Consider the following 27,903-nt stretch of genomic DNA (forward strand, 5'->3'; position numbering starts at 1 on the left):
CACAGAAAGTGCATTGTCCGGTTCATTGCTTTGCAACACAATTTGAAAGTTAAATCCCTCGCTCAGTCTGAATCAGTTGGATCGTCAATTGAAAGTCGGATCGTCCTCATGAAAGCCAGTGCAGCTGCCTCAAAATCCAATCGCATGCGATACAATGCCAGAGCAGATACCTGTTAAATATCTGTCAAAGCCAAGGTGAAAATGATGCAAAGTCCGACGGAAGTGTGCGTGCAACCCTTAGTTAATAAGCCCCAGTGTGTTTTATGCATCTGGGGAAGGGGCGGACGTGGGGCTGGTATACATCTTTGTATAGCCAGCTTATACACAGGTATATAAAAATAATAAACTTTGCACTCCCCTTTCCAACGCTCCCCTGCAGCTCTGCTACTTAATCCAGTACCGCTAGCAGCGTCAGTTCTGTGTGCGTTAGTGGCGCACAGACTATGACGTCGGCAAACGAGCTGCAGGGGAGCATCGGAAAGTTGAGTACAAAGTTTATTATTTTCGTTTGCTGGGCAGGGGGATGCCAGGCTGTATACTGGGGCTCTGGATGGTAGGCTGTATACTGGGGGGTCGAGCTGGTAGGCTGTATACGAAGGGGGGGGGCTGCCTGACAGGCTATATATCAGGGGTTTGTCTTGCAGGCTGTATACCAGGGGGGTTGGCAGGCTGTATACTGGGGGCTGCCTATATACCGAGGCAGATTGGCTATATGCAAGGGACTGGCTATATACTGGTAGACTGGCTGGCTATATACAGGGGACTGGCTGGTGGTGTTATATGGCATATTAGTAGCAGTAATAGTAGTTATATTTCAGTACATAGGGGGCAGTATTATAGTAGTTATATTCTGGTACATAGGAGCAGTATTATAGTAGTTATAGTCTTGTACATAGGGCAGTATTATAGTAGTTATATTCTTGTACATAAGGGCAGTATAATAGTAGTTATAATCTGGTACATAGGAGCAGTATTGTAGTAGTTATATTCTTGTATATCGGGGGCAGCATTATAGTAAGGTCCAAAACAAAAAGCACAAGCCACTCGTCTGTAAGTCGGGTGTCCTTAAGTAGGGAACCGCCTGTCGTTATATTCTTGTACATAGGGGGCAGTATTATAGTAGTTATATTCTTATACATAGGGTGCAGTATTATGTTAGTTACATTCTTGTACATTGGGAGCAGTATTATAGTAGTTATATTCTTGTTTATCGGAGAAGGTATTGTAGAAGTGTTTTAGTATATAAAAGGCAGTATTATATGGGAAAGAGGAATGGAAGTGGGGGGCAAGCAAGTCGGCAGATACGTCACAGATTGTGTGCAGCCGTGTAGCAACAAAAGACACAGAAGAACAGAGCAAAACATAATTAATAAATATACATTACATCATTTCTGGAATTTAAGCCTAGTGGTATTCTGGTTTTCATAGTTAATATCCAGTAGGCTTCCCTGTTATGGAGAGCCTTGATCCAGTCCCCGCCTCTTTTAGGGCGATTAACCCGTTCTATGGGCACTACTGATAGATATGAGGTGTCTCCGTTATGTGAGTCTCTACAATGTCTGGAAACTGCTGAGATGTTGCGTGTGCTGTTTCCTGTACATATGGTGGATGGATCATAACGTGCTCCTGTTATGTGTTCTGCTATTATCTGTTTTAACGTCCGTTTTGTACTACCTATATATTGTAGCGAACACATGTTACAAGTAATGGAGTATACTACATATGTAGAATTACAATTTATAAACGAGTTTATTTTGTAATTAGTGTTGTTTTGTATAGATAATGCAAATTTAGTTTTAGAAATGTATTTACATGTGCCACATCTTGGTTGAGCACATTTAAAACTACCTTTACTGTTTAACCATGTATGGGAAGAAAAAAATAGAGAGAAATGGGAGATAGCATGTCACCTAAAGGTAGCAGAGTTTCTAGCCGAAAAACGGCATCCTGATTTTAATATTGTATTTAAGATAGGATCCTGAAATAGAATAGGGAGATGTCTTTTTATTATATGTATCAATTGATTATATTGACAAGTATAATCCGTGGAAAAAGTTACCTGATCAGTGCTTTTGTCTTTTTTATGTGTTTTGATGTTAGTAGAGCCGTCAGTATAAAGTAACTGAGACCTGGATTTATTTCTCAAAAAATCTTTTGTTCGTGAAATGAGAGTTTTATTGTATCCTCTTTCATGTAAATGTTGGGTAATACTACTAGAGGTTTCTAAATATTGTTTTTCTTGTGTGCAAATTCTTTTTGCCCTAATGAATTCACCCTTAGGTAAATTCCTGAACACATGTGGTGGATGACAACTTGTAGCGTGTAACAAAGTGTTACTTGCAGTTGGCTTTCTGTACAAATTGCATTCTACTTTACGATTTTCTGGAACGCCTGTCAAACATAAGTCTAGAAACGCTATGGAGGTGGCTGAAGAGGAATAAGTAAAACGTATGTTATAAGTACTACAGTTAAGATATGAAATAAATGAAACAATGGGGGTCATTTACTAAGGGCCCAATTCACGTTTTCCTGACGTGCTACTCGAATATTTCCGATTTGCGCCGATTTCCCCTGAATGGCCCCAGGATTTTGGTGCAAGCGATCTGATTGTGGCGCATTGGCGCTGGCATGCACACGATGGAAATCGGGGGCATGGCCAAACGTAAACCCGATGGATTCGGAAAAAACGCCGCATTTTTAAAAAAAAATGTGTCGCAGAGCTTGCACTTACCTTCACTCAGCCCGGCTCAGTGTATTCCAGTGTATGCCGGGGAACTTCAGCGCAGCAGCGCCACCTGGTGGACGTCAGAGGAACTGCCTTAATAAATCCCGGCCTGACCCGAATCCAGCACAGAGAACGCGCCGCTGGATCGCGAATGGACCAGGTAAGTAAATCTGCCCCAATGTCTGCCTCTCCACTAGTCCATATTAGGAGACGGTCATCTATAAATCGTCCATAATACTTGATGTTGTGACGGTAAGGATTAAAAGTAGAGAAGACTGTCTCTTCTTCAAACCAAGTCATGAACAAGTTCGCTAATGAGGGTGAAAATCTTGAGCCCATGGGGCATCCCTGTTTCTGTAAATAAAATTTTTTATCAAAAACAAAATAATTATTTGTTAGCAAAAAATGTAGAATGTCCAATATGAAAGCAATATCCGATTTAGAAAAAACACTGTACTTGTTTAGATGATATTGTACTGCTTGAATGGCCAAATTGTGAGGAATTGATGTTTACAGTGAGATTACATCGCAGGTAACCCAAAAGAAATTTTGTTCCCAAACGAAAGAATCCATAATTTTCAAAACTTTAAAAGAATCTTTTATAAACGCTGGGGTTCTGGTGACAAAAGGTTGGAGAATATTATCAAGCCAGACAAGAAGAGATCCTGTGCCCGAGATGATAGGGAGCATAGGAGGTGGAAATACATTTTTATGTTATTTTGGCAATGCGTAAAAATTGGCATAGTTTGGAAAGTCCAGTATAAATGTTTCTTTTACTCTCTCATTAGGAATGCCCAAAGAGATACCCTCTTGCAATATCTGATGTAGGATCTGATCTCAAACGGGCCTATACTGTTTCATCATTTAACAAATGCTTACATTCTTGGGCGTACAGATCCGTATCCAAAATGATAACGGAGCCTCCTTTATCGGATTGTCTTATAGCAATGTCTGGATTATTTTTTAATTCTTGAATAGCTTTGGTTTCCTCAGTCGAAATGTTCCTGTTGGTTTCATGTGTGGAATTATGTTGTAATTCTGCTAGGTCTCTTTCTACTAGCATTTGGAACTTATCCATAATTGGTACTCTCGAATTTATAGGATAAAACCCAGGGTTGGGTATTCGTATGATATTTGATAAATCCATATTGATTTCTTTCTCTGGAGCAGAAGTGGCTTGTAGGTCTAGTAGATCCATAGTAGCTAATTGTTCTTGAAAATCTGTAATCCCAGAAAAAGAAGTGTTTCCCAGTAGGTTGTAAAAGGAAGGCTCAGGTGTATCAGAAGATTGTATTTCCAGATGGACAGAAATCTGACACAGGTGCGTGTCCCGTTATAACCTATAGCTCTACTTACTCTCCCTATTACTCTCTATGATACTAACAAGCAGTGCACCTGTGTGACCATGGTCGGATTTCTGTCCACCGGAAGTAAACATAGAAGCTTTGTATAGAATGACACCAAGCAGAGATCCAGAAAACCATAAGGAATCGATACAGAAAGTATATTGGAAAATGTTATAATTTGTCATCATACAAATAATAACATTAATTTGCCAAAGTGAAAAAACCTCTTTAAGGATAAACACATTTGCATTCTGGAAGGAGATTCTGCAGATGGGTCTAAGATGCATTTTAATACACAATTCAATTGCATTTTGTGCACATGGTCTCAAAGCGAACCTGTCACTACAATAAAACCCCCAAACCTACAAACAGTACCTCCTATTGTAATATGTGTTCCCTGGAGGTGTTAGCATACGTTAGCATATGTTAGCTTACGTTGCAGCACGAATGAAAAACCATCTTTTATAGAATGCAGTCAAGCAACCCCACCTCCTGTAGTCAGTTTGCTCTGCCCACTCCATGCATCTGGCCCAATGGTGTTGCATTATGTGTTTGCATTTCCTTTTAAAACACATTACATACACAATGGGAAAAAACGCATCTCAAATTACATCCACGTTTTACTATAATTTACTTTAATACTGATGTGTTTTGGTATTTGGTATGCATTTTACCTTTCAAAACGCAATGAATGTAATAAGCGGAGTGCAGTGCGGCTGAGGAACAAGTAAGAAGCATATTGAGGAAGATAACTCATCAAGGTGGCCGGTGTCTCTACAGTTCAAGTTCAAGTCAAATTGTGCAAGTGATTATTTGGCGCCGACATCATCGCACGGCAAGTGTTACACACCTCCTCCTCCATTCATCCCCTGACCCACAACACCTATATCCCAGGGCCCAAGTCAGCGAATATTATCCCAACTGGCGTCACAAACGCTTCCCTACAAGTCCTTTCCTTACCCCAGTTTCAAGGAGTCTAGTGACGGTCCCTGGTTCCCTGTCAGTAGCCTCGGCCTAAGGGGACGGGACGACACACCTCTCCACGCTCCTGCTCTGGATCCAGCAGCTCGGTATGCGCGCCTTAAGGGCACTCATAGATTTTAAGATTTGTTAAATTTCTAAAAAAGCAGGCCACTTCCTGCATTCCCACTGGATGTTTGTGCTACATGCCTCAGAGAAATCTTGCTTCATTGCCTAGTGACTGTCTGCTGATTTCCCGTTGTGACCCCGGTTCTGTTCCCGACTTTGTCTCTATGCTGCCTTCCCTGACCTCCTGCTTTGTTCCTGACGTTGATCCCGTCCTGCCTGTCTCTGACCACGATTCTGCCTCACAACTTTGTACTACGCCTTGGCCACCACCGTGGGCAAAGTCGCGCCTGTGGAGCGACCTGGTGGTACCCTGTTGCAACAAGTCCATCCCGCTTTGCTGGGGGCTCTGGTGAAAACGAAGTGTCACTTAGACTCCGCTCCAAGGTGTCGGCTTACACCATCGCTCATGGTGGTACAGAGGATTGACTACCTCAGATCCTGACAAAATATTTCCATGTAGCAGTAGCTGGGCCCCAAGAATCAATTTCACTGGTGGGCCCTGAAGTCTTTTTATACCGCTGCGTACTTACCGTGTACAACTATAAAAATAACAGGAGAAATACCTACACAGCATTAGACACTACTGTTTACACTCAGCACATTGTGCCCATTGTGGCGCCCACGCTTTATGCTGAAGTTGTATGGTCTCAGTCAATGCACTGAAACCCTTTGTGGACCACTCATTTAATAATAATAATAATAATATATAATACCCCTTCCACTGAATAATGTCCCCACTAAATAATTCCCATACTGAATAATACCCCTAAGACTCTAATAAAAGACTCCACAGTATGTAATGTCCCCACTAAATTATGCCCCCAGGCTGAATAAGTAAAGGGCCCACACTTAGTAATGGCAGACTGAGTAGTACCCCACATTTTATAAGTAATGTTTGATGCAGGAGATGCACCGTGTATCGACATCAACATGTCTGCTGCACTCTGTAGTGGTGATGCACAGAGCGGATGGCTGTACTGCAATACTCATCTCTATCTGGGGCTTAGACCAAAAGATCTGTAGCCCGTGCCCTGTATCTTTTGCCCTAGTGATGTCCCTGTTTATTAAATATCACGTGTACATTATTCCTGCATTCAGATATCAGTGTATTTATTATCCCTGTACTTTGACATCACTGTGAATAATTCCTATATGGTGACATTACTCCTTATTATCTTAGCACTGTGAAATTACTGTGTGCAATTTTCTGTTCTATTTCATCACTCATTTCATTGTGTGTGTATTAGCCCTGTACTCTGTGCTATAGCAGTCAGTGCTGACTCTATAAAGGCAATTAAAAAGCTATAGATAGAATAAAACAAGAATGGGGTACTCTATAGATGTGATATATTGAGGATGCACTTAAATTCATAGAAAGTAAGCCTAAATCTGCCGTAGTGATGTGAACTTTCGTTGGGTTTCCCGATTTGCACCGAAATGCCCCGGGATTTTGGCAAATGCGATCGGATTTTGACGCGACAGAAATCTGAGGGCATGGTCGTCAGACAACCCGACGGATTCGAAAAAAACAGGGAATTTAAAAAACGTTTTGTGTCGCAAGATCAAGCACTCACATGCACCAGGAAGAAGCAGGTGAACTCCGGCGGACCTCGGCGCAGCAGCGACACATGCTGGATATCGGGCGCACGACCTTAGTGAATCCCGGCAGACCCGAATCCTCGTTGGACAATGTGCCGTGGGATCACGACTGGACCGGGTAAGTAAGTGAGCCCCAGTGACTGTGGTAATTTGTTATCCATGGCCTCCTTCCTTCGAAAATATACTTTTAAAATTATGCTAAGAAGGGTCAGAAGAGCTTTGGGGGTTGGTAAAAGAGCCCCTCCATGCTGCAGCTTCACAGTTAGACTGTCTCCCCTTCTGCTGCCTCAGCAGCCACACCAGCCAAACGCACGGTAAAAAGTAAAAAAGCATCGCAAATGCCATGTGTGATCACACCCTGAGGGTTCATTCAGGTGTGGCGTTTTGGGCACACGTTTAGATGCATGCGTCAGATAGCATCCGTTTTCATGTTACAATGCATTTGTGCGCTGTCACATTGTGGGGGAATAGTCCCTTTGGACTAAAGTCTGTGGACTCCCTGGACCACCACGGGGGATAACAACCTTAGCAGCAACCCGGGAGCGGAGTCTAAGTGAGCTCCTGGTCTTCACCAGAGCCCGCCGCAAAGCGGGATGGTCTTGCTGCGGCGGGGAGTCACTAGGTCGCTCCACGGATGTGACTAGGCCCGCGGTGGCAGCCAAGGTAGGGACACAGGGCAGGCAGGACCTCGGGAGGACGGCTGGCAGGACCTCGGGTGGACGGCTGGCAGGACCTCGGGAGGACGGCTGGCAGGACCTCGGGAGGACGGCTGGCAGGACCTCGGGAGGACGGCTGGCAGGACCTCGGGAGGACGGCTGGCAGGACCTCGGAAGGACGGCTGGCAGGACCTCGGGAGGACGGCTGGCAGGACCTCGGGAGGACGGCTGGCAGGACCTCGGGAGGACGGCTGGCAGGACCTCGGAAGGACGGCTGGCAGGACCTCGGAAGGACGGCTGGCAGGACCTCGGAAGGACGGCTGGCAGGACCTCGGAAGGACGGCTGGCAGGACCTCGGAAGGACGGCTGGCAGGACCTCGGAAGGACGGCTGGCAGGACCTCGGAAGGCCACTAGGATACCCCCTTGTGGCGGGAGTGCGCGACTGCAGGGAAGAAGCATGTGGCCTATACGCTGGGAGCCAGAGTGCAGGCCGGAGCCAGGAGAGGTAAGTGAGGGCCGGGGGAGCGGGGACCGTGGCAGCAGGCACGGGTGCACCCTCAAACCGTACCGAGGATCGCGGGTGTAACCGTGACAGGTGCTTTTGAAAACATTTTTGTTTGTTGCTGGAAGTGTAAGCAGCTTTGTTAACATTTTCACAGCTGTATAAACTTTCAGCAATGAAAAAAGACGTTTTCAAAGCAGAGTCTAAATGCATGCCCAATATGTTAATTGTGAGAGCACCAAGAATACAATCATCCCATTTGGGTTAAATAAAAAGCAAGATTTAATCCATTATTGCTGATGTGCATACATATGGAAATATGATCATGTATATGCATTAGATGTTTTGTAGTTTAATGTATACATATTCTTTTATAGTGTTGTTTTAGTCCAACAAGGCGGCTTTGATATGTGATCATTTGATGACTTGCTTTACTTTTGCAATGGCGTATAATACACTTTTAGTAAAAGGCAAAGGCCCCTTGTGATCCTGTGATGTTATAGGTAAATGTTAGTTCAGTACAAAGTGTCATGTATGTGGAGCAATAATCATATTCCTCTGATTATATTTATTACAAAGTGTCTATTTGTACTATTGAGTAAATTATTATATTATTCAGTAATGCCTATTCCAGAAAGCGATAGATGTCATATTCTCAATCACAGGGATGTCTCCCCTTTGTCCCTTTGAAGCTTTTTCTTTTGCTGGTTTTGCAGGTTTTGCCTAAGTTTTTGTAGCTGTTGCTGTTGTTGTTGTGACATGTGATCAGCCTGAGACTCCAGTTTGTGCTGCTGCTCTTGGTACTTTCTGCAAGCGTTCTGGTATGTCAGAAAAAGATTCCTGCATTAAAAATAGAAGATAGTAATTAACAATTCTTCATTTATATAGGGTTCACAGATTATGCAGAGCTACACAGAGCTTGCCAAATCAGTCCCTGTCCCCATGCGGATCGCAATCTACTCAACCTGCCAGTAGGTTTTTTGGGGTGTGGGAGGAAAACGGAGGACACCTACGTAACCACGTACAGAACATACAAACTCTTTGCAGATTTTCACCTGGATGGGACTTGAATCCAGGACCCAGTGCTGCAAGGCTGTAGTGCTAACCTATTTTAATAATGAATGAAAATTACTTGAATCATATATTGAATGTAATTTTTCCAGGGAAATCTGAAACCCAATAAAAATTGGAATTCAAGATTTTAAAGTTATCCCCAGGGGTAGGAGGCCGAGTTCGTCATCATTGGATTGGGTTTTGAGAAATATTTGACACATAGAAATTGGAATGGTATCCAAATACAGCTATTTGGGGATCCAAGTGGATAAGAAATTAAATTGGCATTATCCTGTAGACGAGCAGTTGAAAAAGGGGGCGAGAAAATTAAATTTTTTAAGGAAATTAAAGTCTTTTAATGTCTGCAGTAGAGCACTTTGGGGGTTTTATAAATGTGTCGTGGAGAGTGTTTTATTTTTCGCAGCAGCGGCTTGGGGTTCAAACATAACACTGCAAGAGAAAACAAGATTGGATAAATTCATTAGAAATGCAGGTTCTGTGGGTCGTGATCTGGGTAACTGGAACATCATGTTGACAGATAACCTTTTGCTACGGCTAAAAGACTTGAGAAAAAGTTGTCACAGTCGTAGGGTGGATGTTATTGTATTAATGTGTTGATGTATTTTAATGTAAATGTTTTTTATATTGTGTGTTTGAGCTGATCAAGACATTTGAATTTCCCTTCTGGGAAAATAAAGTCTTAATAATATTAATAATTAATTATAATAATATTACTACGACATATGTTTTTAGTTTTTCAATCCAATGTGCATTTCCAAATGTCTTCCACCGTCCCAACCTTTTTGTGACACTCTGTAGATGGGAAGTCCACCTGGATGTGGGGCCTCTATGCCATCTAACCATGCCCTCCCTCCTTCCAATGGAGAAAAGAACTTAGGAAGCTGTGACCACAGAATTAAAGTTAACAAACAAACTTCTTGGTAATGCACATCACAAGTACCCATAATTATGTCCTATTTTCTGATAAGGAGATTGGTACCCTTTTACTTCTTGCAACATCCCTGCAAGAGGGCAGAATTCTTATTTCATAGAGGCTAAAAAATATAGAAGGATACTCAAATTAATAAATTAAAGGCGTATTCCAGGAATATGATACAAAAATACATAACATTATAAATACCATATATACTCAAGTATAAGCCTAGTTTTCAGCACAAAAAATGTGCTAAAAACCCAAACTCGGCTTATACTCGAGTAAAAAAAATATAGGTTTTATAGGTTTTGTGGTAAAATTAGGGGTCTCGGCTTATACTCGAGTATATAAGGTAAATGAATGAAACAATGTCATTCATCACAAAACAGCTTAAGTTTGCTTTCATGATTCCTAACATGTTATGGGTTTTCTAAAAAAAAGGCAGAGCTATCATCAAGATGGCTGCCATTACAACTCCGACACAACTACAACTCCCATGATCCCTCAGTTCTCAGTAACAGCTTCTCCCTCTTATGCTCTGCTCCCAGTGATCATCTAACAGACTGTCCTACTCTGTTACCATAGTAATTATGTATATAATCACTGCACATTGCCCCACTGAGATGACGTCTCACCACAACACTGGCCATACTGGATGCACTGCAAGCAACCAATTACAGCCAAACATAGTGATTATCACATGACCTTCAGAGGCAGGTGCAGGACATGTGATGTGACCAGCAGCCATATTCTGTCCTGTGGCTTATCCACAGGGACAAAATCATTAGTCAAAATGATTAAAGGGCTAGCAGCAATTCAATTTTTCATTATAGTGTATGACCACAACATTTTTCTGCTAAGGGGACCAAAATTTTAAATAACAACTAATTACATGGTATCTCCTATTTTAATGATCAATTTCAGTAGCAATTATATTCATTCCTTATCTATATACCTATGAGCTTTGAAGAAATCTTTGATCATCTGTGAGGACTTGGCATTGTCAGCACAGACCTTACAGGACAATTGTTCCACTTCTGAGATGATATCTTCAATTTTTACTTTCATTTCACTGCTCCTAAAATGAAAAGGCATATTGAAAAGCTTATTTAACCCCTCAATTCCTGCTTATCGTTGCATTAATCTAGTAGTACCTGTATCCAGACACAGACTGGAATGCCTAGGCCCGCCAGTAAATTAGACCCAAGGTAGCTGTTCATCAAAATGTGTTCAAACCGCAATATAGCGGTTTAAAACACTAGCAAAGGTAAGCTCCCTGAGCTGGTGCCCGGTGTTTACAGCTAATACCTACCACTACCAGTGGTAGGTTTCCTTTAACACACAATAAAACAAGTTTGTCAATTAGCCGTAGTTGAACTGTACAGAAAATCATAGTATGCTACAATTTTCCATCCCTCTTATCCTATGTGTAAGTTAGAAATAGGATTAAAACCAAGATGTGAACATACCCTTACATCAACTCAAAGCCCTCAGCAGAGTTCTGATGAATAGTGTATGCCTTTATTGTACGATATGCTGTGATCACATGGCCCCTTAAATATGTCAAAGATAAGGTTCAGCATACACTGCTGGCTCTTACCAACTATGCAGAGAGAACAATTAAGCATACATACGTTTTTAAGGACTCTATCAGTCGCTGCATGGTAGAAGATGAAGTAGGTCTCTCTTTATCTAGACCTGGAATTTTCTTTTCAGACTGAAAAAAATAATATGGATTTTAATTTTGCTTAACAAAAATACTAAAAGCTACTGTAATATACAGTATTGTATAATAGAGCCTGGTGTCATATATAGCGAAGTGTAAAACTATTAGTATTTTAGTCTTAACCTAGGTTGTCATCTTGTATTTAAAGGGGTATTCCCATTACAGCAAATTAATGTTATTGATTGTATTATAATAAGTTATACAATTTTCCAATATACTTTCTTTATCAATTCCTCATAGTTTTCTTGATCTCTGCTTGCTTTCACTTTGTAAAAAGATTCTGGGGGTCATTTACTAAGGGCCCGATTCGCGGTTTCCCAACGTGTTACCCGAATATTTCCGATTTGCGCCGATTGTACCTGAATTGCCCCGGGATTTTGGAGCACGCGGTCGGATTGTGGCGCATCGGTGCTGACATGCACGCGACGGAAATCGGGGGGCGTGGCCGAACGAAAACCCGACAGATTCGGAAAAACCGCCGCATTTAAGACAAAAAATGTGTAGCGAAAATTACACTTACCTTCACCAGGTATAGGCCGGTGAATTTCAGGGCATTCCAGCGCGCCTCCGGGGAACTTCAGCGCAGCAGCGCCACCTGGTGGACGGCGGAGGAACTACCTTAGTGAATCCCGGCCGGACCCGAATCCACCGCAGAGAACGCGCCGCTGGATCGCGAACGAACCGGGTAAGTAAATCTGCCCCTCTATGTTTACTTCCAGCGGACAGAAATCTGAGCATGGTCACACAGGTGTGCAGCTCGTTATCACACAGAGAATAATCAGAGCCGTGTGATATAACGAGCAGTGCACCTGTGTGACCATTTCTGTCCACTGGAAGTAAACATAGATGCTTTCTTTAGGAGGATAGCAAGCAGAGATCTAGAAAACCGCAAGGAATTCATAAGGAAAGTATTTTGGAAAAATTGCATAACTGATTATAACATAAACAATAACATTAAGTTGGTGTAATGGGAATACCCCTTTATATTGCCATATATAACAGGATTGCTAGAAATTAACTAGCTTTAATTAAGTTTTGATTGATCAGTGTTAAAGTAGAGAGCTGTCACATGAAGAATAGCAGATACTGATAAGAGAATGTGACTACATGTGAGAAGGGGTGATATTGATAAAAGAGGGTGTGACAAGAGATGTTGTATGCAGAAGAATGATGATGTTCCTTGCTAAGCTGATGCAAAAAAAGGGTCTTGGTCATATGGCTATAATATGCAGCTTATGACGCATGTTCCTTGCTTATCATATCTTGGAATCTGGACAACTTTTATGTGGAATAACCATTGTGGCAGAGTGTCTAATCTAATAAACTGACAAGTTCTGCATAGACAAGTTATGCAAGGCATTAATAATATTAGCAGGGGGCTACTAAGCCATGATTGGGGCTCATGAGCCACAGACTGTGGACAGTGATCTCAGGGTCTAAAGGACATAGGACCAATGGGCTACCGAAGAGTGATACTGACATTGCTGTGCCGTATGTATGTGTCTGCTATGGGGCTCCTTAGTGCAAACCTCCCAACTTTTGGTTGAGAGAAAGAGGGACAAAAAGTCCCTCTCCCTTTTTTCTAAAGCACGCCCATTGCCGCACCCGAAAGCATAGTATAATATCAACCTTAATGGCCCCCACATATTATAATGCCGTCTTCCTGTGGCCGAACCCCCTATGAACCCATATAACACCCCCTAATGCAACTCGGCAACATTTAATGCCCCCTCTTCAATTTTGTTCTCCATTTACATTTGGTTCTCCACTTCTTTTTATCTCCCCAAACTTATAATGGCCGAGCTTTCTGTACTTCTACCCCTGTCCCTCCTCACATGGTGTGGCCTGCTGTCCTCCATCCTCTTCATACTGTGGCCCTTCTCCTCCTCCATCCTCCTCATACTGTGGTCTCTGTCCTCCATCCTCCTCATACTGTGATCCCTTATCCTCCATCCTCCTCTTCCTTTGGCCTCCTGTCCTCCATCTTCCTCTTCCTGTGGCCCCCTTTCCTCCATCGTCTCCTTACTGTAGTCCTCTATTCTACATCCTTCTCTTTCTGTGGCCCCTGTCCTCCACCCTCCTCTTCCTGTTGCCTCCTGTCCTCCATCTTCCTCTTCCTGTGGCCCCCTTTCCTCCATCGTCTCCTTACTGTAGTCCCCTATTCTACATCCTTCTCTTTCTGTGGCCCCTGTCCTCCACCCTCCTCTTCCTGTTGCCTCCTGTCCTCCAGTGTAGCCTCCTGTCCTCCATCCTCTTCTACCTGTGGCCTCCTGTCCTCCAACCTCCTCTTCCTATGGCATCCTGTACTCCTTCATCCTCTTTCTGTGGCCCCCTGTCCTCCATCCTCCTCTTCCAGTGGCCCCCTGTTCTCAATTCTCCTCTTCCAGTGGCCTGTCCTCTATCCTCCTCTTCCTGTGTCCCACTGTCCTCCATCCTCCTCTTACTGTGGCCCCTCTCCCCTGTTCCTGGGTATTAAACAAAAAAACTGTTACTTACCTTCCCTCGTTCCCCCGCAGCAGTCTGACTTTTTCTTCTAATGGGCTAAAGTGACTTTGAGGAGGGGCAGGGTAAGCCAAGAGGAGGAGCTACTCCATCAGCCTCCCGAAGGGCCGAATGCTTCAGCTTCTCTGCAGCTATAATGTACAGGACATTCTCCCAACCGCCCAGAACGGAGGGAAAGTGGCTAAAAACCAGGGCTGTACCGCAGTATATGGGACGGTTAGGAGCTATGAGCCTGCTGGGTAGGAGAGCTGATGTTCTATGAACTAGAGAGCAGTAGGTAGTCATATAATTGTTTCTGAAGGATATAGGATAGGATTTGAGAGTATAGACATCATATATGGAGTGAGTAAGCTAAACTCAAATACAATGAAGAACTGTGTTATTTTGATATAAAAAATATTGATATTATTGCTTGTTTTATTACTTTGCTGGGCATGATAAATATGATTTATAACAGACAATTTTGTGTTGTAGTACTTCCTTTTATGGTGGGAATCTGAACTAGGGCTCCAAACTTGGATCTCTACCCAATCAGTGACGTGGGCTTCCTGACCTGTCTTTGAATGGCAAAACATTTTGAGAAGTGAACTGGACTAACAGCTAGTTACGTATGTTTAACAATGGGACAGAAAGGCAAATTCTATGAATATGTACCGTAATAAGTGTCAAGCTTGGAATGGCTCACTGATCCCTACCATGGTCATGGTTTCACTGCTGTGGTGGTTTTATATTAGACATCAAAATGAGTTAAGATAAATTTGAGAGAACCCCATTTATAGAAGGGTGACATGCTTTACCGGTTTGTCCGAGTTCCTTTTTTCAGATCCTTTCATTGTCAAATCCTTCTGTTCCATCTGCAGGTTATCTTGTACAAGCATATAGGCTTTCTCTTGCTCTTTTTGAGTCAGACATTGCAATTCCAAAGCACGTTTCTCTGTCTGAAGTAACTGCAGGCTGGCTTTCAGTTCAGATAATTTCTTCTAAATGAGAAAAACAATCTACTGTTACCTTCACTTGTTCTGTTGTAAGTGATAAGACAAGCTTATTCTAAATATCACCAGTGTCGTATCTTTTAACTATCTTATTTATAGAAGAAACATGATTCAGGAAATCATTTTCCAGGGTTTAGGAGAGAAAAGAAGGAAGGTGTTCCTGGTACACAAAAATCTCTAGTCCCTCATAAAGACAGAGTGGTAAAGACTGGAGAAAAAAGTATTTATCACCAGAGCAGTTAAAAGAAAATATTAGTTTTCTGATGAAGATGTAGTACATTGGGAAAAAGTCCCTAAAGTGGATATAGCAATATCTAAGGCAGTGGTTCTCAACCTGTGGGTCGGGACCCCAGTGGGGGTCGAACGACAAAAACCGGGGGTCGCCTAAAGCCATCGGAGCCTCAATTTTACTGTGTTTTTACTTGGAGTTGCATGGTTTGGGGTCACCACAGCATGAGGAACTGTATTGCGGGGTCACAGCATTAGAAAGGTTGAGAACCACTGATCTAAGGTAACAAAGAAAGCAGCACTCCCTTTAGAAGATTTAGGAATCTAGATAAAGGAGCAGATGGGTTCCTTTGTAAGGCAAACATTGTGGCTACTTGTTTCTAGGTCCATGTTAATGTGGTTAACATAGTTGGAAGATAAGGTGAAAGATGGAGTTCCAAGAGATCAGCTCCCAGTAGACATCACTAATGCCCAGAAAGCCTCAGACACATCTGTGGATTTTCTCAGATTGTCGGTCAGGTCTTCAGCTCTCTCCAACTGGGCCAGAAGGACACTTTGGCTCAAAGGTTGGAGTGGAAACTTAGCCTCAAGGAATCACCTTTGTAACATTCCCTGTGAAAGTGAATTCTTGTTTGTGACCACCTTGGAAGACGCCAGATGATAAAAAACGCTCCCTAGTACTGGGTCCTGGGAGAGGTTTTTTGATCGCTCAGGTAGATTCAACCCGATTCATAGAGCATCAGGGAAAAGATTGGGATTGGAGAAGTAATAAGAGAACCAGAGGATTTATGTTTGGCCGCTCCTCGGGCTTGGACAAGAGGTCAGAACAGAAATTACGCCAGAGGCACGGTGGGGGGGAGGTGTTATGGGGCTTTACTCAACCATGTTTCATATTAAAAAAAAACAGATGGTTCCAATAATAGAGAACAACAAGAACAATGATAAATTTAAAACCATGCAACAAATTTCTCAAGATAGAGAAATTCAAGCTGGAATCCTTCAAGACCACTAAAGATCTCCTTTACCCGGATTGCTACATGGCATCAATAGATCTCTCGGATGTCTATTACCACGTCCTGATTCACCAAGATTCTCAAGTGTATCTGAGGGTAGCCGTTTGGATGAAAGGAATACTAGTCCATCTCCAGTTCCAGGCCTTGCCATTTGGGGCAGCAGTATATAAGAAAGGGACAAGGACTCCCTGTTCCATATCTCAACGACTTCCTGCTAGGGAAGTCGGAAGAAGCGATAAGGCAACAGTTAACCCAAGTTCAGGAAACATTGGAACATCTAGGTTAGCTAATAAATACCCAGAAGTCATCCTTGACACTGGAAAAGTATAAAATCTTCCTGACTATCTGCCTAGGATCTGACTAGACTCTGCCTGTCAAAAATACTTTTTACCGGACGAAAAGATAGAAAAGCTTCAGACGGGCCTGGTTTTCGACACTAAGAGAGCTATCAACTTCAGTCCCGTGGATCCTCCCAGAAATTCTGGACCTGTTATCTCAAAGACCAATATTTCATCCAGAGATCAACCAACTTCATCTAACTGCCTGGAATTTGAGAGGCTAATCTTACTTAAAAAGGGTCTCTCTGAGAAGGTAGTATCTACTCTTCAGAAGAGTAGGAAGTCAGTAACATCAGGTATATATTACCGAATCTGGAGGGCATTCTTCAAGTTCAGGATCAGGAGTTAAATCTAGAACACCCTAATGTAGCTAGGATTCTAGACTTTGTGCAGGCTGGCTTAGAAAAGGGCCTTAAACCAGCAACATTTAAAGTGCAGGTTTCAGCTTTGAGTTCCGTGTTTGATAAATTAATTAGCTTCTCATCCCTGGATAGTAATATTTATTAGGACGGCCTCCCAATTAACACCATTTAGAAGATCCCTCCATGGGACCTTACTGTAGTCCTAAACTCATTAATGAAGTAACCCTTTGAGCCCTTGGAAGAAAGTCCAGATTAGTGGCTAACTATCAATGCAATATTTTTAGTTGCCATCACATCGGCTAGAAGAGTAGGGTAAATATCAGCATAATCATGTAAGGCCTCCGACATTCAGATCCTATTCAGATGATAGGATAGTGTTACTTACTGACCCTGCTTTTCTTCCAAAAGTGGCATAAAAATTCCATAGATCTCAGGATTACCCTCCTTTTGTGCAAATCCCATCTTGGACAGGGAGAAGGAGTCCCATAGAACTAGAAGAACTATGATAGCATACTTGGATAGAACAGCATAGTGGAGGAAGTCAGATAACCTATTTGCACTCTATGGAGGAAAGAATAGGGGTAAAGGGGCCTCTTCAGCTTCTATTATCATGTGGATCAATATGGCCATCACATCAGCCTATATAGCCGCTGGCTTGCCGGTACCAGAAAGTTTGAAAGATCACTCCACCAGAGCAGTCTCCTCCTCTTGGGTGGAATTTAGAGAGGTGTCCGTGAGTCAGATATGCCAGGCAGCAACCAGGTCTTCACCGCACACCTTTTTCAAACACTATAGATTAGATGTGGCAGGTGCACATGAGTTGACTTTTGGTCGCTGGGTGCTTTCTTCAGTAATCCCTCCCTAATTATTCTCTGTTACTCTCTCCGATGATGGTGCTGTCGTGGTTAAGGGGGAAATTGGTATTTACTTACCGGTAATTGTATTTCCTGGAACCAAGACAACATCATAGGATTACCCTCCCTTCTTCTTATGGGTAAGATTTTCTTCCTCTTGTCTCACCTTATTCTTTTTCACGGAATAGAAGTATAGTATAAATAGCAGTATATGTGTGTTAATGAAACCTTAAAGTCTCGTACAGTCTCTGAAATTCACTGAGGTATGGATGGAAGGTGTGGAGCTTTAAGAGTTTCCTGTCCCCTCTCTACGGTGATGGTGCTGTTGTGGTTCCAGGAAATACAATTACCGGTAAGTAATGACCGATTTCCTGAGTATTGTCTAGCTTGCTGTATGATATCCTGCATAGTATAAATATTCTGAACACCCTGATACAGGGACACAACTCCAGCCACTTTTGCCATATATAGAAATCATAATTTGCTGTCTTTCAGCTTGGTAACAGCTTTGCTCAGGCAGCTTCCTGTGGGGAAAATCGTCTTTCATAGACAAGGACAGCAGAGAATGATTGGGGATAGAATTCCTGAAAGTGCATTGGCCTTTAATTAGAATTGATACAGCACATGCACACTTTATGGCAGGTAAGAAGAGACAGAGTTAGACACATATTCCCATAAGGAAGAGCAGGCCAGGCAGGATATGTAACCCAATGACTGTTAATCATTTTAAGTCCAGTGATGGACACTGTTTTACTTTATTCTCGTATATTGATCTAGATTTTATCTTTTGATAGCGATTTGGTTATTTTTTGCTATCTCTGCTGTGACAAGCCTTGTTGGCTATCCTTCTGGGTTTGTGTTGTATGCCTTCAGGTTATCTACCCCCTACTTAGGGGGGCAAGATAATAAGTAGGGATAGCTTAGAAACGGGATTAGCATCGCCTGTGTCACATGTCCATTCCAAGAACCAGCATTACAATGAGTTAAGTAAACTAGCAAAATTTGGTGGGATCACTATACTCTATACTATAGAGAGAAACAAATGATACCAAGAGATCTAGAACTTTGTAACATACCGGCATTCATGTATTCTGATACATTAAAAAACATTTTTTTTCTTCTCTAGAACGGTTTACGGCTATTAACATGAAGAAAGTGGATGATTCAATGTCAGGTTGAACTTGTTATTTACTGTGCTGGAGTGTACAGGAGCTATCTGGATAGGAGCAACCCTTCAAGGAACTTGCAAATCATTTTTAAAAGATTGAATAAAAACTGGAGTGGGCTGGGCTGGACTGTAAAACATTTTACTTGTATGGACATCAAGCTCGCTTTGAGATGATTGAGAGGCAGCTAGGCAAACATCTCAAGCTTTCAACCCTACTTGAAAGTTAGCTAAGTTAGCTAAGCCCAGCACTGAAAACGGGAACCATGACACCAATATTGGTGTTTTTGTATATTTGCTATTCATTTTGACAGCGAGAGTACAAAATATGTCAAATATATATATAGAGAGCTGTATCAAAAAAATAATTTTGTACCACTTTTACACATATCTGCATGCATTTATCCTAGGAAGTGTAGACATTTAGGCCTGACCTTAGTATACATTAGATCTTGCATGATCTGGGCCCGAGCAGGTTTCTCCGGGAGACAAGGTAAGGCATCTGTTGCATCTCTGACGGCATCATCCACTTTGGCTTTTATCATTTCAGCACACTGAGTTACTTCCTTTGCATGCAAAGTACCAGTAATAAAGTGGTCTGACATTGTAATGGAAGACAGGTCCCACTTCAGAGACTGAATATAATCTTTTAGCATTCTCTCTTCTTCATCATTGAGCCAGGGAGCATATGGGCTGTTAAAACAAAATCATATAGTATTCTTATCCTCAAATGTGAAGGTAGAGCAGCACTGTGAAGTGGGACTAGGGTCCTGGAGTGGGTGCAAGCCTCTGCTGACCGGACTCAGGGTAAGCAGACGATAACCAAAGAAATAAAAAGATGAGGCAGCACTCCTGGAAAAAAAACTAGGTGTTTATTCACCCAATGTGGAAGGTGCAACGTTTCAGCCACTAAAAGCATGCTTGAAAATAGCTCCATTGAGGGGCTGAAACGTTGCACCTTCCACATTGGGTGAATAAAACCTAGTTTTTCCAGGAGTGCTGCCTTATCTTTTTATTTTTTTGCTTATCCTCAAATGTTATATCAACTGCTTTATATATTCAAGGGCACAACTATGTTACATTTTTGTTTTTTCTGTCTTTTATTTCCAAATTTCTAAAGCCAAATTTTTTATTTCTCAGTTTTCATAGCTTGATATCTGAGGTAAAATCTGAGGTAAAGTGTCCATCCAATGTACTGGAAATTTGAAAAAATCCAAATGTCAAATCAATAAATACTGTTTCCTACCAGCTTTGTTTTTATGGCTTACACTTTGCAATCCAAATGATACATCGGGGCACATCTACTAAAGTGCCTGTGCCAGTTTTCTGCTTGCACATTTATTTAAAAAGTGCCCGCACCACATATGTGTCGCACACGGCCTTTTTGTGTCACGGTTGCACTATTCATGCGACACAAATTTTGTCATTGAAATGGGCGTAGTGCATGATTCATGAATCTGGTCTCCTCTGCACACTATACAGGCCAACTGCACTAGTAAATGTGCCTCATCCACTTTATTCTTTGGTTAAATAAAATAAAAACTTACCAAGTTTATCTATTTTTTGTCTATTTATGTTTAAAAAAAACTTAAAATCTCAGGAAAAAAAAATCTGTATCCCCATATTCTAACACTAGTAACTTTGTATTCAGGGTACAAAGCTATGTAAGGCGTCACATTATGTGGGATTTGTCTGTTTAGAGAAAATTTTTATAGATAGCGAAATGTTAAAAAAGTGGCAATTCAGACATCAATTAAGTTCACCATACATGATAATTATTTTTACATTTTAATACATCAACCATTTTTAGACATGTTGATATCTAACAAGTTTATGATTTTGTGTGTTCTAGCGGAAATCTTTAAGGACAGATTCCAGCTGTCATTAGAGACGGCAATTGGTTTTGACTACAGACCACAGCAGTTAACAGGTTAACAGTCCTGTATAGAGAAAGCTTAACACAGGAGGCCTCAATATACACCCTTAGGGTGATGCCACACACAGCGCTTTGAACCCGTTTTTGGTCCGTTTTTAAGCAGTGCGTCCAAAAACACATGCATTTTTGAAAAATCGCATCACACTCGCAACGCATGCTGCCGGGAACGCACGGCCCGAACGCTGCACACCGGGAGTGAACTCAGCATGTCAGTTCACGACCGCGGTGCAGCGTTCGGGCCATGCGTTCCCGGCAGCATGCGTTGCGAGTGTGATGCAAGTTCATCGCATCACACTCGCAAGTGTGGAACGGGCCTTATGGTACACAAAAGCAGATTATGAGATTGTCCTATTTGTTTGAAAGAGCATTGCTTAAATCCAGAAGTTTTCAAACACCATATAATTATGACCTCCATGTACGTTCTCCTAAATAAGCGGAGATACCATACTGTAAGTATATGGTCAGGGGGGCTCGGCTGCAAGCTTTGTGTGTGTATATATATATATATATATATATTAGATTTTATACCTGTGATGGATAACAAATAGATCTCCATAGAAACATCTATAGATTATAGATAAGGGAATCAAACGCCTCTTAACCAACCATCCCACTATGACATAGCTAAAGATAAAAACAACAAGAAAATTAAGAGGTAACAGACTGTATTTTCCTACCTGTTTGATGTTTGGCAACCAATTTTCTTGGTTTCTGAAATGGAAATCTTCCCTTCTCTTTGAAATATCTTTTTTACTTCCATCAAAAACAGTTTGGTTTTTATCTCCAAGTCTTTTGGCAGTAGCTTCCAACCTTATTGTGAGAAATACAGAACTATATATTACAGATAAACAGTTTCAAATTATGTACTTGTGCTCTTCTGTCTTCATTTCAGACATGACATACTTAACACATACAGAATGAATAATGTTTTCACATAGGACTGTATGTTGGAGCAGAGAGATGTTTTTTACATGTAGAGCACTGGATGATGATGTACATGGAGGCAGTCAACACATGGCAGGTCACATTGATATAGAGGGGATGTATCACACCCAAAATTTTATAAATGCAGGGGAAAAAAAAAAAATCAATCAGAGCAGGTGAAACACCTACATATTAAAATTGGGGTACCTGGTAACCAAGAGAAGTTAGAGACACTATAGGTTTTTCTTAGCTCAGTTTATACAATAGAAGAGAGATCACCTGGTGTGGGTGACGCATACTTTAGTATACTAGACTGGATGAATGTAGACAATCTAAGTTCAATCAAATAAATGTGTATAAAACACACGGGGAGCATAAGGATTACACTCCAGAAATCTTAAAAGAACTCTATTATTGATATGCCCCTGTTTAGCAGATTCCATAATTACTGGTAAAGGCAAAGTGACTGGTGCAAACCAAATGTGATGCTATATTCAAAACGCACTCTAGGTCTTCCGGCAATTATAGACCTTTAAGCTTAACCCCTCCATGACCACCCATCGTAAATATATATGTTTGGTGGTCGTGAAGCAGTTGTATTTCAGTATATTGTGTAACCCCATAATGCAAAAAGACGTTACTGTACGTCTTGTTGCGTATGGGGGAGTATCAAGCAGGCTCACGGGCTGAGACCTCTTCATGCTCACCAGGTGTTTGCTCCATTGCTAGCACCGATCGCGGGTGTTAACCCTTTGATCGCCGCTGGCAAGGCTGCCAGTGGCATTGGTGGCTCGGATCGCCACTCCCTGTGACGTCATCAGGGATCGGCGATCCGTTGCCATAACAGTCTCTGGTCACACAAAGATCCAAGGCTATAATGTTTTGTTTTTATTTTTAAAACAATGGGGCTTATTTACTTACCTGGTCCTGTCGCGATCCAGCGGCGCGTTTTCTGACGAGGATTGGCTCTTCCGGCGATTCACTAATGTAGTGTGCTCGATGTCCACCAGGTGTCGCTGCTGTGCTGAGGTCCGCCGGAGTTCACCATCCTATTCCTGGTGCATGTAAGTGTGTGTCAAGCGACACTTTTTTTTTTAAATACCGCAGTTTTTCCGAATCCGTCGGGTTTTCCGACGGCCACACCCCCTGTTTTTCGTCGCATACAAGCCGGCACCGATGCGACACAATCCGATCACGCGCGCCAAAAATCCGGGGCAATTCGGCGCAAAACGGTAAAATTCAGAAAACCCGGCGGAAAAACGTGATTCAGACCCTTAGTAAATGTGCCCCAATGTGTGATTTGCACATTGTAATAGATGGTCTACAAATGTAACGGAAAATAGCACCCAAAGTTGCAAATGGCACTTTTTTACCATTTTGAAAAATATAAAAAATTCTATTAAGAAAAAAAAATAACAGCATTGAAAATTTCATCAAAAGTTGAAATAAATGACACCACCCACAGTTCTGTACACCAAAGTATGCAAAAGTTAATAGTGCCAGAAGACAACAAAATTAAGAATTTATTTTTTGTACAGGAGGTTTTAATTTTTGTTAATGTATGAAAACATTATAAACTTAAACTTATACAAATTTGTTATTTCCGTGATCGTATTGACCCAAAGAATAAAGTAGATCTGTCATTTGGGGCGCTCAGTGAAAGCCGTAAAATCCAAGCCCACAAAAAAATGAAGCAAATGCGTTTTTTTAATCACTTTCACTGCATAGAGAATTTTTTTTTGTCCTGCTTTCCATACACAGCATAGAATATTAAATACCGTCACTACGAAGTGCAATTTGTTACGCAGAAAACAAGCCCATACACAGCTCTTTAACCCCTTAACGACTTGGCCTTTTTTAGTTTTTTCACTTCCATTTTTCACTCCCCACCTTCAAAAATCTATAACTTTTTTATTTTTCCACATAAAGAGCTCTGTTATGGCTTATTTTCTGCGTAACAAATTGCACTTCGTAGTGATGGTATTTAATATTCCATGGTGCATACTGGGAAGCTGGAAAAAAAATCCAAATGCAGTGAAAATGGTGAAAAAACACATTTGCAACGTTTTCTTGTGGGCTTGGATTTTACAGCTTTCACTGTGGGCCCCAAATGACATGTCTATTTTATTCTTTGGGTTGCTACGATTATGTGGATACCAAATTTGTATAGGTTTTATAATGTTTTCATACATTTAAAAAAATTTAAACCTCCTGTACAAATTTTTTTTTTTTTTGTCATCTTCTGGCGGCAATAACTTTTTCATACTTTGGTGTACGGAGCTGTGGGTGGTGTCATTTTTTGCGACTTTTGATGGCGTTTTCATTGCTATCATTTTTAGGACTGTGCGACCTTTTGATCACTTTTTATTAATTTTTTTATATTTTCCAAAATGGCAAAAAAATTTCATTTTTGACTTTGGACGCTATTTTCCGTTACAGGGTTAAACACAGCGAAAAACCGTTATTATATTTTGATAGATCGGACATTTTTGTGTTTATGATTTTTACTGTTTATTAATATTAATATCAGTTCTAGGGAAAGGGGGGTGATTTGAATTTTTAGGTTTTTTTATTATAATTTTTTTTTTTTAACTTTTTTTTACTTTTACTTTTACTATTTTTCAGACTCCCTAGGGTACTTTAACCCTAGGTTGTCTAAACGATCCTACCATATACTGCTATACTGCAATATGGCAGTATATGGGGATTTTACTCCTCATTCATTACAATGTGCTGATAGCACATTGTAATGAATGTGTTAAAACAAGACATCTTCGGGCCTCCGTGAGACCCGAAGCTGTCATGGCAACGGATCACCGCTCCCCGTGACGTCATCTTTCTGAAGCCTCCGGCAGCATTGCCGGTGGCGATCGCAGTGAAAGCACCCGCGATCGGTGCTAGCAATATGCAGCAAAGAGTTACCGGCTATGGAGAGGGCTCGGCCCGCGAGCCCTCTCCATGCACCCGGACCCGGCGCGCGCCGTACTAATACGGCGCGCGTCGGGGTTAAATCATATCACCACCTTTCCCTACACATATATAAATTAATGAACAAATCATAAACATAATGGGGGTAATTTACTAAGGGCCCGAACCGCGCTTTTACGGCGGGTTACCCGAATTTTTCCGTTTCGCGCTGATTTTTCCTGAATTGCCCTGGGTTTTTGGCGCACGCGATCAGATTGTGGTGCATCAGCGCCGGCGTGCACGAGCCAGAAATCCCGACTAATTCGGGAAAAAACGCCGCATTTTTTAAAAAAAAAGTGTCGCTGGACACGCGCTTACCTGCACCCGGCCCGGCTTGGTGCACTTCAGTGCATTCCGATAAACTTCAGCGAAGCAGTGACACCTGGTGGACGTTGGAGGAACTAACTCAGTGAATCCCGGCAGAACCCGATTCCTCCACACAGAAAGCGCCGCTGGATCGCGATTGGACCGGGTAAGTAAATCTGCCCCATTAGGTATTGCCACATCCCAAAATGTCCAATCTATTAAAACATAAAAACATTTATTCCAGGCAATGAACCCTGTAATTGAAAATAGCACCTAAATGTTCGAATCAACACTTTTTTTGGCATTGACTTTAATAAAAATTTGAATAAAAAGTTATTGAAAGGTCGCACAGTTTTCAAAATGGTATCAATGATAACTGCAAACAATGACACCTTACACAGCTCCGTACTCTAAAGTATGAAAAAGCTATGGGTGTCGGAAAAGGACAATGCAGAGCATTTTTTAAATTAATATAAGGTCTTAAATTTTTTAAGGTGTTGAAACATAATTAAACTATATAAATTTGGTATCACTGCAATCATACTGATTTAAAGAAGGATCATCTCAACTTCACATTGAAAGCCGTACACATAATGCCCATCAGAATATGGCATAACTGTGTTTTTTGCCAATTCAACCACATTTGGAAAGTTTTTCCAGCTTCCCTGTACAAAAATATTAAATGGCACCACTAGAAAATAAAAAATTACATATAATAACCAACATAAAGCTTTGTAAAAGAAAAAATGAAAAAGTTACGGCTTGTGGAAGGAAAGGAGTGAAAAACAGAAACACGAAACAAAAAACGTGGCTTTGAAGGGGTAAACTTCCATTGTGTATAGAATATTGGAAGGGATACTGAAAGACTACATACAGGAGTTTGTGTATAGTATATTAAGTATAAAAGGTAATAGCCAGCATGGGTTTACTAAGGATAGAAGTAATTGTAGTCAGACTAGTTGTCAGAATAGCTGTTGTGAATATTGGGGCACATTTACTTACCGGATCCAGCGCATTACCCCGATCCGGAATGTCCGCCGGAATTCATATCTGCCGCGATTCAAGAAGATTGTGCGCCCCATTTCCTGCTTGTGTCACTTCCCATATTAGGTCCGCCGGAGTTCATCTTCTTCCCAGTGTATGTAAGTGCATTGGATGTGACACAAATTTAAATGTTAAATCCCACGCTTAGTCCGAATCCGTTGGATCGTCCGACGCCCCCCCCCCCAATTTCTGTCACTTAGTAAATAAGTAAATAAGCCCCATTGCAAAGACATTCAACACTGTCACTCATAGATGCCTGATAGGTAAAATACGGTCTATTGGTTTGGCAGGAATCATTTCCAATAGTTAGGATCCTTCAACCAGTTTACAATCCAATCTAGAGAGTTGTGTGGTCAACGATCCTTACTCAGAATGGTCACCAGTTAAAAGTGCTGTACCCCAAGATTCTGTGCTGGGCTCACTATTATTTAACTTGTTTATTAGATGATGTGATTGCTGTGTAGGAAAATACAGTTTATGGAGGATGTTCATAGGCTGCAAGCAGACTTGGCCAGACTACCGTGTAAACTCGTGTATAAGCCGAGTTTTTCAGCACAAAAAATGTGCGACTCCGCCGCATCATAGTGTGCTTCTCTAGCTGGCAGATCTCATGGACGCTACTCTGCCGGCTAGAGAAGAAAGAAGAGAGAAGCCTCTGGGAGCCGCCGCCAGGGATCGGGAACCGCTTCGAAGATCGGGAGCCTTGCGCCGAAGATCTGGACCGCGCCAACGATCCGAACACCAGAGGGTGAGTATTACGTTTTTTTTTTTAATGCGCTTGGCAGGGAGCTGGCTGTATACTACATGGGGGCAGGCTGTATCCTAAATGGGGGCAGGCTGTATCCTACATGGGGGCAGGCTGTATACTGTATGGGGGCTGGCTTTATACTACATGGGGGCTGGCTGTACACTACATGGGGCTGGCTGTACACTACATGGGGCTGGCTGTATACTACAGGGGGCTGGCTGTATACTACAGGGGGCTGGCTGTATACTACAGGGGGCTGGCTGTATACTACAGGGGGCTGGCTGTACACTACATGGGGCTGGCTGTACACTACTTGGGGCTGGCTGGCTGTATACTACTTGGGGCTGGCTGCATACTATATGGGGCTGGCTGTATACTACAGGGGGCTGGCTGTATACTACAGGGGGCTGGCTGGCTTTAAACTACAGGGCTGTATACTACACCCTCGGCTTATACTCGAGTCAATAGGTTTTCCCGGTTTTTGGTGGTAAAATTAGAGGTCTCGGCTTATACTCGGGTTGGTATATACGATAAGTTACAAATGAGGTTCAATGTACATAAATGTAACATGGGGAGTAATAATCCAGATACAACATATGTCCTCAAAGGAGTCCCTAGTTGAGAAGGACCTGGGTTTACTAGTAGATTCATAAATTAAATCAGCTGCCTCTAAAGCCAGTAGGATCTTGTCATGTATAAACATTAGTATAGACTCTTGGGATAGGGATGTAATATTACCACCATACAAGGCATTGGTTCAGCCTCCCCTGGAATATGCTGTTCAATTTTGGGCACCAATGGTATGGAGAGTTCCAGTTATGAGGAAAGATTACAAGAATTTAATATAGTCTTGAATAGAGACAACTAAGAGGGAGACATTTGTATAAATATAT

General features: G+C 41.9%; 1 protein-coding gene across 7 annotated transcripts in view; it reads right to left on the minus strand.

The window, feature by feature from the left end:
* Positions 1-8,190: 8,190 nt before the first annotated feature.
* USHBP1 (USH1 protein network component harmonin binding protein 1) overlaps positions 8,191-27,903 on the minus strand; it is a 49,775-nt gene continuing 30,062 nt past the window's right edge. For 5 of the 7 annotated variants that reach the window (XM_072110324.1, XM_072110319.1, XM_072110331.1 and 2 more), the window contains 6 exons: positions 21,699-21,831; positions 19,520-19,778; positions 14,931-15,113; positions 11,540-11,622; positions 10,861-10,983; positions 8,192-8,758 (listed from right to left, as the gene is read on the minus strand). In XM_072110324.1, the coding sequence (XP_071966425.1) occupies positions 8,578-8,758; positions 10,861-10,983; positions 11,540-11,622; positions 14,931-15,113; positions 19,520-19,778; positions 21,699-21,831 (962 nt within the window). In that variant the 3' untranslated portion in view covers positions 8,192-8,577. Of the gene's footprint in view, positions 8,759-10,860; positions 10,984-11,539; positions 11,623-14,930; positions 15,114-19,519; positions 19,779-21,698; positions 21,832-27,903 lie in introns of all 7 variants that reach the window. The other 2 variants (XM_072110354.1, XM_072110345.1) reach the window with 1 other exon arrangement.

Source organism: Engystomops pustulosus, chromosome 1, assembly GCF_040894005.1.
Source record: "Engystomops pustulosus chromosome 1, aEngPut4.maternal, whole genome shotgun sequence".
NCBI classification, from domain to species: Eukaryota; Metazoa; Chordata; class Amphibia; order Anura; family Leptodactylidae; genus Engystomops; species Engystomops pustulosus.